The following is a 14,923-nucleotide window of genomic DNA, read 5'->3' on the forward strand; positions in this document are numbered from 1 at the left end:
TTGGTTCATTCCCTGCCCTCGCAGCAAAGGAATTCCAATGGCGGTTCCTATGAGGCCATCTGAAGTGACCCAAACGAGGAAAAAACGAGCGGAAAGGAGCAAGCAATGCAACATCAGCAGCACACGTGCAGCTAATTGGGCAGGCTCTTTTGCAGCCTCACGTTGTTTGGAGTACAGGGATATGGAGGACAAGAAACGTGCTGCCTACCTAGGCAAGCCTGAGCCCTGGATGGGATGATGCATGACAAGCCCCACTGCGTTCCCTTAATCGCGGACACCCCCAGTCCTACTCGTACCCACAAATGTACACCTGCCGTACAACAAACAGCACGCCTGTACAAATGTAATGTAGATGGATGGGAGGGAGGTGGGTGCCCGGGATAACTGCAGTAGTACCTTAATTAGTAGCATTGTTTTGGGGGCCCGGGCATCCTACGCCCAACGCCTCCCCGTCCGCTCTTCGCATGGATTCGAGAAAGGATTTATATTTCAACACTGCAGGCTAGTCTGCTCGTGCCTCAAGTTTAAGTATTTCCGTACAACGGTGCCGTCTCCAATCAACGTCCGATCACCTCGTTGCCCTGCTCCAGCTGCTCGTACCACCCGATTTAGCGTCTCACCAACCGCCAAGAGGGCGAAGGGCAAGAGACCTTGGACAGGCCGCGACCGGAGCCGAACTTGCTGTGTTTGACCGGAAGGGAACTGTGATCTGACAGAGACCTCAGCCGCTGCGAAGACGAGACAACGCGCGTGATCAAGAAATTCGCGGGCGCCTGCAGTGCTCGAGGCCACGATAGGTTTCAACGGTTCATAACTACTTTACCTACCTACTTCGCACGACGCACCGGGACCTTCCTACCACCTTACCTACGATACCTTGCCTTACCTAGGTTACATACCTACCTACCACCTTTCAGCCTGCCGTTGAGATTGCGCGCTGCACAACCTCGTACTCGCACAATTTATCACGCAGTCGTTAACTCGATTCTGGGAAAAACAATCATTACAACTATCCGCAACTTGAAGAAGAAGAAGAAGAAGAAGGAGAAGAAGAAGAAAAAAGAGGTGTCGAGACCTCACAACAAGGCGCCGAGATGAAGAAGAAGGCCACCGACCAGCTCGTCTACGAGACGGTCTTTCCACGCCCAAAACCGACCGACCCATATGACTTCGCCAGCTTCCTGGAGCGGAACCTTGTCCTCGAGGTTCGCCAAGAGGTGCATTCTTTTTTTGGACACATAAGCGACCTGGAGTCCAAGTATCCAGGATTAGACTACACACATCCGACGCATCGCATGCGACTCAGCCGCTGGCATTGGCATCGGCGTCTATTCCGCGCATTTGATTCACTTGGCCTGACAGACTCCGAGATCCATGGACTGACAAAGTGGGAAGGCACAAAATGGGCCAAGGAGCGCTACGAGAAGGACCAAGGCATCATAATCCGTGACACCACCGCCGATTTCATCGGAGAGTGGATACCGCCCGAAGAGCGTCCGGTCTCACCCTCCTCTTCAAGCAGCCAGGGTGACCAGGAGGCGAGGGCCGAGGATAGCGATGATGAGGTGCAGGCCAGTGTTGGTGTTGAGCTCAACGAGCGTCTAGTCCAACGGGCGGCTGCCCATCTTGCTGGTGACATGTCTGAGCCTTTGGACGAGGAGTGGGAACAGTGGCTGAAGGCCGCTCTTGAAGCAGGCGAGTTTCCTCTGATCGAAGCCGAGCTGCAAAACAGGCAGGCGGGTAACAGACCATTCGATATCAACTTGGCACATGTCGTGCCGCAACATATAATGGCAGCAGCAACATCGGGGCGCTGGAGCGATGTTCCAAGTGCCTTACAGAGCATTTTACGTCCAGAGTTGCAGCGAGCTGGCCGTAACAGGCCTGAGGCCCGGGTCCCGATAAGCCAGAACTTCGCACGCAGGACTCCCAGTGAAACAAACTGGCTTGCCGCCTCACGTTCGGTCAGCGCCAGGCGACCCGTTCCCGAAGCAGAGACCGACCACCTAAGTTTAGCAGACCCCGTTCAACCACTCCCTTCCTCTCGAGAAAGGGAGTTCACACCAGCGTATGGAACCCGACCGGCCGAACACACAAGGCGACGGGCTGCAGACCGCCTCGAAGCCGAGGCCGTCGCGGCTGCCGCTCTACTCGAAAGGCCCCATGAAGGTACTCCCGGCAGACGAGCTGAGGCCGAGTTCTTCCTCACGCGCATCGCGGAGAGAAACAGACTTCGATCCAGTCTCACCGAGCGCAGACCAACTCCCGAGACAAGAAGAGTCATATCATCAGCCACTCCACAGCCAACCATAACAACGCGAGTACCAACCCAACCCTCTCAGATCAGCTATCAGGATTCCCGCGGGTCAACGACCCCCTCCGCCAGCGCCACAGCCACACGCACCTCATCCCCGGCTCACCGACCACCTGGCTCTCTATCCTCCGAACTTGAGGCACTCAGCAGGGCCCGCGAAGCTGTCATGAGCCGCGCGGCGGAGGCTTCGTCAGAGCAACAAGCCAGCCCCAACACCTCATCGGCAGAGCAAGAGCGAAGACGGCTCAGGTTGCCCACAACAGAAGAGCTTATGGCCCTGGAGGAGGCTGCAGCTGCGGATCGTCGATCACTATTGAACATTCAACGCGACCTCACGAACCTAACGCAAAGGTATCACGAGTTGAGTGCTTCCAACGCATCTGAGCCCGGAGCAGCTAGGCGTCGGATCACAGTGCGCATCCCTAGCATAGGTCCTGCACCGCCCACCGCCGAGCACACCCCCTAGGCTCGGGTAGACGACCAGCCCCTTTGGAGGTGATTCTCAAAAACATTGGATCGCAACAGAGGTTCATCATTCCAATACAGAGTTGTGGTAGAGTAGTCCAAAAGAATTATCGCTTCAGTCATCATCTTCATCCAAGCCTATGGGCGATAGCCTAGTTGGGTTTCACGCGGGGGAAAGAGCGTATTTCTTCTATTTATTTCTATTCTTACTTTTAGCCAGCATAGGAGGTACATTAATTGGGACAGGGGTGGTGGATATTCTAGAGCTAACAAAAAACTGCGCCATTTTCTTTTTTCTTTGCTTTCAATTTTTCGAGACTTTGCCATCACTTCGCGCTGGCTTGATGTTTCTTGCTCCAATCATGAATAGATTTCACTGAATGAGCACATTATGGCCAACTATGCAGACTTATGGCATATAGGTATAGGCAAACCGGTCGAGGCGGGCCGCGGCAATGCATATTTCGGTTTTTTAGAGCAGATCTGATGAACACACAGATCATGTATACTTTTTGGGCTGATCGAGTGACAGCCTATACGATCGTTCGCACAGTCATCTCATGCTTCGTTTTTTTTTTTTTTTTTTTTTTTTTTTTTTGCTTAGTGTGAAACTAATCCCTAGAGGGCTTAGACAAACCAACTATATGCATGTTCTCAAAAGCCGACTCCTAACCTCGATGCAAAATCCGTTTAATTCCATCGAGGTTTTGCCCGCCAGACAAGTGTGTCTTTTCAATAAAAAAAGCTCCAGAACCGAAAATAAAAGTCATCCGCGCTGCCTTCAGACGCCAAACTCATAACTCCATACGCGAGTGAGAATAAATGCATACCAAAAGCTGTAAAGTAAGTAATAAAAACAATTGAACCAACGACCGTTTATCATGTACAAATGGGTCAGCAAAAGAAAAAAAAATCAAAAGTGCGCATTAAAGTCATGGTTCAAGATGTGACCACTCGGGGATGGCCTTGATCTGCTGCCACATGAACTTTTCGAGCTTGTTGGCTGATTTCGCGTAGGGAGTAGACTCGTTGTTGTACTTGCGACAGTTGTCAAATATGAGCTTGGCATCGCGAATAAAGTCCTCGGGGGTCGGGTACTGGTCCATCTCGAGCTTATTCTCCATGGTGGACAGGTCCATGGGCTCCTTGATGACCTCGTAGTAGTCGGCGACGTCGTCCTTGTTGACGGGCACCAGGAACGGCCACGCGCTTTGGTGGTTTTGCATATCATTGAGCAGGTGGAGCAGCTGGTTGTAGTTGGGCCCGTGGCGTGGCTGCCTCGCCAACTCGTCCATGTCGGGGGACCAGCCCGAGGCGCGGATCGCACTGATCGACAGCGGGTCGATGGGCTCGATGCCGTTCTTCCACTGCTTGGGCGGCTGATGAACAATGTGGGATTTCGAGAATGCGCGGATCTTGGCATGAACGCACTCCTTTTGCTTCAGCAACATGCGACCCATTTCAAGGTATCGTATGCGCGGGAGCATACTGCACTGCATTATGGTGCCGCCCTCGTAGTCCTTGATGTAACCCATCCATACCGACTTTGGCAATGTAATCTCCTTCGTAAACCCCTGTTTTTTGAAGTATCCAATGGCATAATTGTCTGCGTACGTAAGGAAGTGCATCACATCCGACGTGGCCTTCACGTAGTCTTTCAGATGCGACATGAGATGCGCACCATAACCCTTGACCTGCTGGTCACTGCTTATAGCGCAAAAGACAATCTCTGCAAACTGGCGACCCTTGAACGGGCGGTACGTGATGCCACCAACGACCTCGAGGGGCTTTTTAACAATAGCGATGGAAAGATGTGTTCGGTCGTAGACAAGTCGCGCGATATAATCCTTTGGCATTTTGGGGAGCTGCTTTTGAAATATGCATTTCAGACCGGTCAGGATAATGAGGGACTCGCGCTCATTATCGTTGTTGACAACGCGAAACTCTATCTCGCCGTTGCGCTCCTCGATAACGGCCGGCTTCTCGGGGAACGGGATCCGTGCTATCTCGTTGGGCTTCTTCTTCTCGGGTGAGTCGGGCGATTCATGTTTTGGCCGTTTTGCCGACACTGGAGAGGCCGGGTCCTCAGTTGCTTTGCGCTTGCCATTTGTACCTGTCGAGAGCGGGTGGGGGGAACGAGCTGTTAGACAATACTGCAGCGTGGATGGAAACGCAAAAGCGCCGAGAAGCAAAAGAGTGGAAAAAGCAACAGCTACTTACTATCTTCTGTTGCTGTAGACATTTGTAGTTGTTGTTTTGGATCTGTGTCGTAGAGACCTCTATAGATCTGTTCGTTGCTGACTTGGCATCTCGTCGATGAGATCGTGTCGCGTTAAAACGGTTTGGCGACGGCGGAAAAGTGATGTTTGATTGAATTGTCGTCACTGGGCTTTAGCTTATCGTAGCTCCAGGTTCCACGTGATAAGTGCAGGCAGGGAACCTGGCCCCGCCAAGCCAATCATTGATCCCCGCAATTGGGATGGAGACTCGGGAGGGAACAAGAAGGCAGGGGTTGTTGGTTCGACAGGGGAACGGACGGTCCATTCGCGATTCGATTTAGCCACGGTAGCTTTGGAGCTCTTCAGTTGTGGCAGACGTGACGACGAGATTGACCACCACGAGATATTTCCAATTGATTTGACGACTCCATTGCGCAGGCCAAATATCGCGGTCAACTAACAAGGTATCGATTGACTGAGGTAAGACTGCACTGCCATTTGTGTTTCTTCCCTTTTCCCCCATCCTCCTCAGACCCTGCTCCTGTAAAATCTCAATTGAATTGCAGAGGTGCAGACGTACGTCCCCGCAGGCTCAGCTTGCCTCTATGGCCAATGTTTGCCCTTGACCTTGCAGCTTCTGACAAGCCAAAGCTAACCTTGCCTTTTGCACCACCAGCTTTCACGCACACGGCACCAGTCGCATCCAAAATAAACAACCGACGAGGACGAGGCACATGGATTCCTCACTATACCAGCTCTGGCAGGAGTCGTCCAGCGACCTCTTCCAACCAGCTCTGGCCAAGGGCAACCAGACCATCGCCGCTGCCCTTCTCCTCGCCCTCGGCATCACCTCAACTGGTCTCTTTGCTTTGAGTAGGCTATACCCTATAGGACTCGCTGGAAACGGTGGTTTTGGGTCTTAGGCTCACGCTCGTTTTCATTTTAGACCGCTCGTTCATAAATATTGTCGCTCTTGGTGTACCAGCGTCATTGGCATTGGCGTAAGATTCCCCGAAACTGAACGTTTTGTGTTCGAATTCACATTATCAAATGCGGCTCTAACGATAGGTGGTTTAGGTTCGGTGTGGTTTACTTGTTCTGCGCAGTTGGAGTCTATGTTTAAGAAGAAGTGCAAGATACCCGCTCCAGAACCGGAGCACTATCCGTAACCTTAGCCGGGTAAAGAGCCTTTCCTTTGGGGGAGGCTGAATCAAAGCAGCTTTCTTGTTCTGTGACCCGTACTTGGCAGTGACACGGGCTTTGATATTTCTTGAGATTTTCACCACTTAACCAGCTATTCACTAAAAACATAAACAAAATGGCGGATTCTGCAAGGTCGCAGCCGGGTCCTGGTGTCTTCAGGGCCGTGACGAGTTCGACTCGTCCATTGCATCAGCTTTTGAGGGCAATCAGTTTCACAAACAAGATCCACGTTGAAATTTCTGAAGATGGTATCAGGTTCACGGCCGAGCACGCTCGCGTTATGCAAGGTAGGCCCCTCACAGAAGATGCTTAAATACATTGCTGCCTGTTCTTTGATCCATCCAAGATTACTGACCCTCCGGACTTAGGCGTTGCTTCCCTGAACAAGGCCCTCTTCAGCAGTTTTGTCTTAAACCTTCCTGAGGCGGCTGCTCAAGGCGGAGAAGAATACGAGAACACACCTGTTGTCCCCAATTTCCAAATCTCTCTTCCAGCACTCATAGAGACTTTGCAGCTTTTTGGTCTAGCGGATGCAGCTGTTCGACAGGCCAAGACGGAGGCGGATCCTTACCGCAGCAACCTGAGAAACTATCGCCCCGATGCCTTCAGCAACCAAACTCTGGGCGTTGCGGGTACTTGCTGTCTTTCTTACTCGGAGGAGGGTGCGCCGTTCAGCATCAACATGGAAGAGGCGGGCGTCAACACCACTTGCAACCTGGTGACGTACCTCCCGGATGCCCCAGAGGATATCCCATTTGATCGGGAGGGCATATCATTCAAGATCATCATGCAATCGCGCTGGCTCCTGGACGCTCTGGCCGAGTTGGCGCCCACCTCGCCCAACCGGCTGACCATCACGGCGTCAAAACGCGAGCCGTTCCTCCGCCTGTCGGGTTCGGGGCCTCTGGGCAGCTCAAGTGTGGACTTTTCCAGGGGCAGGGACCTGCTCGAGACGTTTTCGGTGCGGGAGCGCTGGGCGCAGAGCTTCAAGTTTGACATCATCAAGTCTGCAAGCGAGGCGATGCGCATCTCGAGCAAGGTGAGCCTCAGGGGCGATGGACAGGGCGTCTTGAACTTTCAGTTCATGGTCGAGGTCGAAGGCGGTGGGATGCAGTGGTTGGAGTTTCGTTTTGTGCCGTATCTTACCAGGGAGGACGACGAGGAGGACGACGCTGCCGCTGAAGATGATGAGGAGGAGGATGACCAAGAGTGATGCATTTTTTACAAAGGTGCAGGGCGACGCCCCTGGACCTCCTTCGCTCATGGCCATGGGTCCTTTCCTTACTCCTTTACGTTGCACCAATTGCCGATCATGCTAGGCCAGCTGTGTTATGTTTGCGACATCTTGCCAAGATAGGTGTAGACGTCCTATTTTTGTTTTCTTGTTCAACTCATTCCACTTGTGCCTTTCATTCGACGTCTCCATTACATCTATGCGTCATTTTTCTCTTTTTTCTTCTTTTTTCTCAAAAGCAATGGACTGGTCGCAGAAAACATTACGCTGGGGTTTTAAACGGAGCCACCAGCCTCCGTAGCACCGAATGTTCGCTGTTCCTCGTAGCCAAGGCATACATACATACATGGATCGGATCATACCTATGTATGCAGAGTCCTTTGGGTCTCCTTTGTCAATTAAGCAACCATATCGTATGCAAGGTATCGCCCAAAATTGTCCGAGATGCAGAAATGAGACGTCAGCCCCAACCACCCGGGGACATTTGTGTCCCTCCCAAAGTATGGTAAGGTAGGGTTACAGTGAGTCCACCCATCACCCCCATTTGGCGGCCCACCACTTTGCTGATGTTTTTGATACTATTTTGATCACGGTGCAGCTGCCCCAACTGCAGCTGAGCCAACATCGAACCGGACCGTATAAAAAAGATATTGCCGAGCACACCCATTGATCGATCTTATCCCCGAGAGAGAGGGGCGTTGTTTTTGAAGTCGGAGAATTTTGTACGCATCTAACTTTGGGGGTCTTTTGGTCAGACCCTAACTTGACCGAACCAAATAATTGAGACTGTACTGTGTCCTGGTTATGTATTGTATTTCTGAATTTTCTGATGCAAAGATTGTAGGGTGCTGCATGGATACATCTTTTGGTAACGAGGGATCGACGCGTATGAACGTGTGGCAGTCAAACGGCTAAATTTGTCGTTTGAGAACTGCATTGTGATGAGTCAGTATGTATATACATTATGTACTTACTTCTCCCAAAAGAAATAGCGATAAAAATGACTTTTTCCGAACTTGGTAATTTCGAAGATGATGTATTAAGTCTCATCATGTTCAAGTCCAGCATGGGCAAGCAGGTGACTTTACAGTATATCAGAGATATCAACTGGAACGGCCAAATATCGATAATTTGGATATTGAACTTTATTTCTGAGCTTTTTAGAATAGTGTACATCTACCAGTAGTATGTATCTTTCGTGCCTGTGTTCCATGAAACCGTGCCGGACAAAGGAAATCGCTTCGCTAGTCATGCAATTATGCCAGCAAGTTGATGCAAGAGAAGGAAAGAAAAGAGATCCCAAGAGATGAGTCAGTCATGAAATGCTCCCGCTATGCAAGCCAAAAAAAAGTCCGACGCCCGCTCAACCCAAATGCAGTCACAACCAAGATTTTGTAACAAAGAAAAACTAGGGAATATGTTGTAAAGAAAGAGAGACGATGAAAGAGGGTAAAAAAAGCCCATGAAATCATTCAGGGTTCAATAAGATAGGAAAGAATCAGTTCAACCCTGGAAGTTAGCACACGATACGTTCTCGGCCTCCCATTTCAGAAAGTCTCCGAGATCGTGCCCTAGGTTGTATCCCATTGGCACGACGTAGTCTTCACCAGTGACGGCTCGACTGACCACAAGATCCAGCATCGGGCTTTGCGGCATGCTGCCGACACTGCTGCCGGTGCTGCCGGTGCTGCCCATACGTTGCTTGATTTCGCCTCGCGTTTGCTCCTGTTGCTGATCGCACTCCTCCTCAGGATCGTCCAACACCCAGCGTCCAAGGCTGAACTCAAATCGTGCGTTCCACCTACCACCCGAAGGTCGCTCTATGATCAATGGAATTGGGATACGCCTGATCTGAACCATCTCTGGCTGGGCCGTCTCCTTTGGGCTTCCGGGGGTTGATGCTCGGGAGGCGTCCTCTGACAATATCGGGCTGGGCGGGAGCGGAACGGTGAGGGCAATGTCCACTTGCTGCGGCAGGACGAGGGAAGGAGCCTGGCGAGCAGCCCTAGGGGTGCGACGCTTCTTCTCAGCAGGCTTCACATCGGCACGCACCATGTACTTGTCCTCTTCTTCTTTAGACACAAGCATCTTGCCGCCATGTCCAAGGTTGAAATCCTCATACCAATGCATCAGGTCATTTGCCTGCTTCTCATCCTCGCCGTCATCGCTGTCGCCCATGAAGTCGCCAGGAGCACCGAGGATAGCCATCTGGAAAGCAGTCCAATCCAGCGTCTCATCAACAAAGGGCTGCACGGGACTCCGAAGGCGTACATCCGCCTTGGACAGGCGGACAGGACCGTGACGATATGTAGGCATCGTTACGGTGAAAGGCGTGGCAGGAAAGTATATATACTCGTCGGTGACTTTAGCCTGCTTCATCTCGGGCCCCCTGCGCACAGACTGCTTGCGCAGCTGCTTGAAGTGCTTGGGGTTCACAGCGACCGGGCTGGCAGACGCAGATTCAGGTATAGTAGGGAGAGGAGGCAGCTGGCGACGGGGGCTACTGGTCCGAAGAGGGCTCTTTGGTGGTGGTGTTGGAAATGAGATATTATGAAAGGTCATCTCACTCTCCCCAGCCATGGGAGCCGGCAACGGCTTTGGCCGCGGAGGCTGTGTCTGCGGGCGCTGTGGGCCTTTCGCTAGGGAGAAATCCTCGTGGGTGACATCGAGGCCAAAGTCAAAGCTGTCGTATGCGTCTAGGGATGGGGGCATCGAGGTTTGCACCCCGGCCGCGCCAATCCTCGTTGGGAGATCATCGAGGTGGAAAGGCTCGATAGGGGTCTCGCAGACATCCACGTCAAAGATTCGGAAAGAGTCAACCGAAATTGCATCATCTGCTGGTTGATCATCCTCAACCCGCGGGTTCTTTTGCCGCCACTCCTTCACCTGCTCCGAAGTGACCATCTCGTCAGCCTCGATGCGGTGGAACAGACGCCCCATGTTCTCACCAAGCGTCCATCTCGCGGCGGCCTTGGTTTTCTGCGGTTGGCGCTGTTGCTTTTGGCGTGATTGAACCAACTTCTGCCTTCCGATTTTAGCCGGTTTCCGACTTGCTTTAGTGACGGAGGCCTTCCGTGTTGGCGAATTCAGGGGCGACGAGTACTTGGTAGCCTTGGGGGATGGCCGCGAGGGCGACAGTCCAGGCGGCGAAAGAACGGGGCTATCCTCCATTTGGCTTTGGGGAAGCACTGGGATGATGGGTGACTGCACGGCCATGCTGGCATCGTCGAGGGCAGTACCAACGTCCTCAAAAGTCTTGTTGGTTTCGCCAATCAACTGTTCGATGCTGTCCGGCATCGTGATGATGGTTGGCAGAGAGGGTTGGAACTTCCGGGCATCGTTCGTAGCAGCAGACAAGATATGTGGGTATTTCCCGCCACTGTGAGATAGTTGAGGAGACAGCGAAGGTGATCCATTGGGAACTATGGAACAAATAGTCGGGCTCCCTTTGCTTGCGGGTGTCTTGGGAGACGACCGATAGTCGTAGCTGTACAAAGAACTCGATGTGGAATGTGGGGTATCAGGGAGAGGAGGCAAGGGACTGGATATCAGATGGATGTTTTCGGAACGGCGAATGACCAGAATCGGCGGTGGTGGCCTCTTTGTTCTCCTCCAGGTCCGGCTCTTGAGCTTTTCACTCTGTTCCTCCTTGGGCGAAGGGCGAGACCTTGCTTCGTTGATTGTACCGGAATCATCCGAGTCCAAGCTAGTCCGAGGTGCTTGGCGGACTAGCTTACGGATGCTGAAGCCCGAGCGCGAGAGCATCGTGGGCCGCTCCGACTGTGATATATGGGGTATGTGTGTGGGTATATATGTCTCTCTATATGCAATAACGGCCCGTTTGTAGAATGATATAAAGAAGGAAATAAAGAGAAAGTTGGGAATACAAAAACTTAGGCTTGATAGAGACAGTAAAGAAAGGAAAAAAAAGAAAAGAAAACAGAGACAGAGACCAAGGAAATGAGTGAGCCTCCTCGTGGTGTTACATGGCAATCATTCGAGGCAGTGGCACAAACAATATGGGGGCCGTAAGGACGGGGACGCAGCCGAGTATTGGCGTATAAGGGTGATTTGAAGAACAGGCAGGAATAAGAAAGTGTGACTGGCCCGGTGGTCGAGAACCTGTCAATTGGCGATTCGGGTGGGAGAGTCGGTTAAGGTAAGGTAGGCAAGGCAGTGCAGGCAGACAAGCAGACAAACAAGCAAGCAAGCAATCAAGCAAGCGTACAGTAGCAGCAGCTAGCTGAATAAACTCTCTGAGGGAGGCGTGGGCGGCATGGACTCTCGGCCGTTTGTTCGCTTGAACGGGGCGAACTGTTGTTGTGTGGGTGGGACAGAGATATATTACAATGGAAGAGACATGAAGACCATAATCCATCGAGGCTACTCGAATATCCATGTCGTTTTTTCCCGGGGTGTTTGTTTAAACCCCAAGACCCGACGCCCCGACCCAGACCCCATCTTCTCAGATGCCCCAAGGTGGCGCGGTCGGTGGGACATGGTGTGGTGGGCACGATTACTCGAACCTCACCTGCATCTTTTCATCGCTCTCTTAGTCTCGACTTGCAAAAAGAGTTCCACCAAACTCCGGCCTGATCTGCTTGCTGCAGGGTGGTGACAGGTGGAGAGATGAAATGACAGCCTGGGTTAGACCTGGACCTTTTTGGATTTGACATGTCCTTGTCTCTCTTGGCGTGGTTTTGGTTACTGTTTGACAGCCGATTTTCTTTGTTTTCATCGGCGGTGAGACCACGAAAGTTCGTTGCAGAAAGACGGGGGGTGGGGCGATGTGCAGAGCGACATACCAAAGACAGATAGAGAGAAGCAGCCAAAAAAGACCATGTGACATGCAACGCAGAATCCAATGCCCAGCCTCGCCGGTTGCGTGCTTCGTCGCCAAAAGTGGAATGTACGACTTATGCGGACAGGGGGGTGTGTGGTATTTTTATCGCGACGGGGACTCCACTTTGGTTGGAGACTACTATTTTGTCATACTGCGCGCAGCTGTTGTCATGCCCAGGGTCAAAAAACTTACGCAACCGTCAGCCTGGCGATCTGGGAAAACCGTGGGTTCACTGGGGTAAAGGTCCGCCCTACTCGCCCTGTAACGTGTTGTTGTAAATAGCCGATGCTGTCTGGGGACGGCGTCTAATTTTCTTTCACATCTACCTACCGTACATACTAATAAATTTGACAGTCGATTTTTATTTTAGTATTCCGTTCTATTTTGCTTACACATTATTGCCGCACATCTACCTGTGCCAAGCAAGGTATTCTAGGACTTTCTTTCGCTTCACCCAATGAAACCGCACCATCGCCAACATGTACATCTAGGTACGCTAGGTTCCTGTGCCTACTCAGGGACGCAAAGCGCTAGAAATACCAAGAAGGATTTATCCATGATCTAAAGTCGGCCCGTTCAGTCCCTCCCATCCCGCCGACTGACGTGCATCCACGGACGTTTACTAGCTGCCTGCCCGACCTACCCCGTCGTCCATCCATAACCGAGCTGTGGTGGACTGGCCGTGCCGCGCCAGATTGCTGAACTGACCTTTGCAAACCTCGGCTGATACGACTGTCGTGCTCCAATTCGCTGGATTAGCGGTTATCATTCATGATGTCCTTTTCGCGCCGCTTGTCTGGATCGGTTTACGTGAATTGGCATTTCCACCCCCTCAAGTTCCTCTCTCTACTTTGATACCATCCGCCGCATGCAGCTGCCCCAGAGACAAGCGCGGTTCGCGTCTCCCCACAAGATAACACACAGCGACGCAGGTGATCTTTGTTGTCCCTTTCTTTTTCTGGCTTTGCCGCCCAGTCCTCCATGTTCCTCTCTGCGTCGCCCCCTACGCGGGCTGAACAAGTACCAAGCAGGTGTCGGCAGGGGAAGCGGATGGGTTGGAATTGGATAAGAGATAAGAGTCGCACAAGAAACTGCCTCGGACGGTGTGAACGGAAAGAGTCTTCCTCCCGTCAGTCATCGCCACTAGCAGGCTGACATGTAAAGGGTAAGAAAAATGACCAGGCCCCCACACTTGAACATAGCCTTCTTATATGGGCCAAATCCCCCATGTCTCTCTCTCTCTTTTTTTTTCTTTTTCTTTTTTTTTTCTTTTTCTTTTTCTTTTTTCGTCTCGTTCGAGTTTCTGCTGGGTTTGTTGTACGCCTAACTCAAAACGGTCGGCCGCGAGTTTGCGATAAGCGAGGGTGTTTGCTGCAGTGACATGCTTTCAGTGAGACAAGATAATTTGCACTTATTGCCCACGCAAATGATATGGTTATACAAGATGCAGTAGTGTATTTTGGTTTGGCAGGACATGTGTACCTAGCAAGTCAGATTGCATGTTCGCATCCGTCGATCCAAATGCTTTGCCAACAGGTCAAGACAAATTCCTGGAATTGGATGAACTCCTGGCCCCCGCGACCCACACCCGCAACCGTCTTTCTCGGTGGGGCTTTGTATGTAGTAGTTAACACAGCAACGGCCCCCACAAAGCCTGAGCTGACCTTTCGCTTTCACCCGTTCAAGATGCAGCATCTCCATGAATTTGGTTTGCATATCGCACCCCACGTGACAAAAGATATCAAGCCTCTTGTTCACCAGTCGTACTTTTAATTCACCCTCAGTATTAAGAAACAGATTTTTTTTTAAAAAAAATAAAAACTGAGCACAAAAGAAAATCAGTCAAAATGCTGAGGCGCGCCCCGACAGTCATCTCCATAACGGCAGAAGACGTAGCCGCATACGAGGATCGGCAGGAACACCTGCGCCAGAGGCGGCGGCAGGGATCCCGCGCCGCGCCGGTCCTCAAGACGGCAACGGCAACAACAATAACAACCACAACGCCTCAGCAGCGCCAACAATATATCCAACAGCAGCAGCAACAACAACACCCCTACACAGATGATCACCCAAACCAATATGCCTCAGAAGACGAGGACATGGACGATATTGTCGGCAACGACGACGATGTTGATGAAGAAGATGACACAGCCCCGCCGCCACCACCACCCCACGCCCGCCAGCCGCGACAGCCGAGGATGCTATCGCAGGAGCAGCGGGGAGGTGCGCACCGTGGAGGGGCAGTAGGAGCCGCAGCGGCGACGACGCCGACGCCATCGCATCAGGCTGGCGGCGGGAGGGGGAGCAGTGCACAGCAGCCACCCGCCGCTCCCGGCGGGAGGGTGACGAGGAGTCGGGAGGAGAGGATCGGCGTAGGGGCTTCGCGGAGGCGATGAGAGAAAAAAGTAGCAGGCGACGAGAAATTGGGCTGTTGTCTATAGGGCGGGGTGGAAATTCAAAAAAAAAAAAAAAAAAAAAAAGCACGCCAGGGCCGTGGCGGAGCTTTTGTCGCTTTTTGGATTTTGCCCCAACTATGTTACGCGGTCTGTAAAACACTGTTTGGATGGGAGGTTCGCGACAGAAACTCTCCCGTAGATGCCGCAAGCTGCAGGATACGCAATGCAATGGTGTTGCGTCGGTTGGGA

General features: G+C 52.0%; 6 protein-coding genes across 6 annotated transcripts; 3 read left to right on the forward strand and 3 right to left on the reverse strand.

The window, feature by feature from the left end:
- The first annotated feature begins 338 nt into the window (after positions 1 to 338).
- MGG_13481 (uncharacterized protein) lies at positions 339 to 3,257 on the forward strand. Its single transcript, XM_003716158.1, has one exon. It carries the CDS (start codon positions 1,095 to 1,097, stop codon positions 2,778 to 2,780), a length of 1,686 nt encoding a protein of 561 aa, XP_003716206.1. The 5' UTR covers positions 339 to 1,094; the 3' UTR covers positions 2,781 to 3,257.
- An 86-nt stretch (positions 3,258 to 3,343) lies between these two features.
- Positions 3,344 to 5,150, reverse strand: MGG_03677 (histone acetyltransferase GCN5). Its single transcript, XM_003716159.1, has 2 exons — positions 5,000 to 5,150; positions 3,344 to 4,892 (listed from the first exon to the last, which is right to left on the reverse strand). Exons 1-2 carry the CDS (start codon positions 5,019 to 5,021, stop codon positions 3,712 to 3,714), a joined length of 1,203 nt encoding a protein of 400 aa, XP_003716207.1. The 5' UTR covers positions 5,022 to 5,150; the 3' UTR covers positions 3,344 to 3,711.
- Positions 5,151 to 5,732: 582 nt separating this feature from the next.
- Positions 5,733 to 7,414, forward strand: MGG_17052 (uncharacterized protein; the record flags this gene model as incomplete). The annotated part of the gene is made up of 4 exons (XM_003716160.1): positions 5,733 to 5,871; positions 5,945 to 5,999; positions 6,334 to 6,488; positions 6,570 to 7,414. 4 exons carry the CDS (start codon positions 5,733 to 5,735, stop codon positions 7,412 to 7,414), a joined length of 1,194 nt encoding a protein of 397 aa, XP_003716208.1.
- Positions 7,415 to 8,938: 1,524 nt separating this feature from the next.
- Positions 8,939 to 10,732, reverse strand: MGG_03675 (uncharacterized protein; the record flags this gene model as incomplete). The annotated part of the gene is made up of 2 exons (XM_003716161.1): positions 8,939 to 9,682; positions 9,707 to 10,732. 2 exons carry the CDS (start codon positions 10,730 to 10,732, stop codon positions 8,939 to 8,941), a joined length of 1,770 nt encoding a protein of 589 aa, XP_003716209.1.
- A 1,648-nt stretch (positions 10,733 to 12,380) lies between these two features.
- MGG_15286 (uncharacterized protein) lies at positions 12,381 to 13,261 on the reverse strand (the record flags this gene model as incomplete). Its single annotated transcript, XM_003716162.1, has 5 exons — positions 12,381 to 12,413; positions 12,471 to 12,537; positions 12,609 to 12,616; positions 12,922 to 13,028; positions 13,201 to 13,261. The coding sequence occupies 5 exons, from the start codon at positions 13,259 to 13,261 to the stop codon at positions 12,381 to 12,383; spliced, it is 276 nt and encodes a 91-aa protein (XP_003716210.1).
- Positions 13,262 to 13,964: 703 nt separating this feature from the next.
- Positions 13,965 to 14,758, forward strand: MGG_03674 (uncharacterized protein). Its single transcript, XM_003716163.1, has one exon. It carries the CDS (start codon positions 14,126 to 14,128, stop codon positions 14,672 to 14,674), a length of 549 nt encoding a protein of 182 aa, XP_003716211.1. The 5' UTR covers positions 13,965 to 14,125; the 3' UTR covers positions 14,675 to 14,758.
- The last annotated feature ends 165 nt before the right edge of the window (positions 14,759 to 14,923 follow it).

Source organism: Pyricularia oryzae, chromosome 4 (genome assembly GCF_000002495.2).
Source record: "Pyricularia oryzae 70-15 chromosome 4, whole genome shotgun sequence".
NCBI classification, from domain to species: Eukaryota; Fungi; Ascomycota; class Sordariomycetes; order Magnaporthales; family Pyriculariaceae; genus Pyricularia; species Pyricularia oryzae.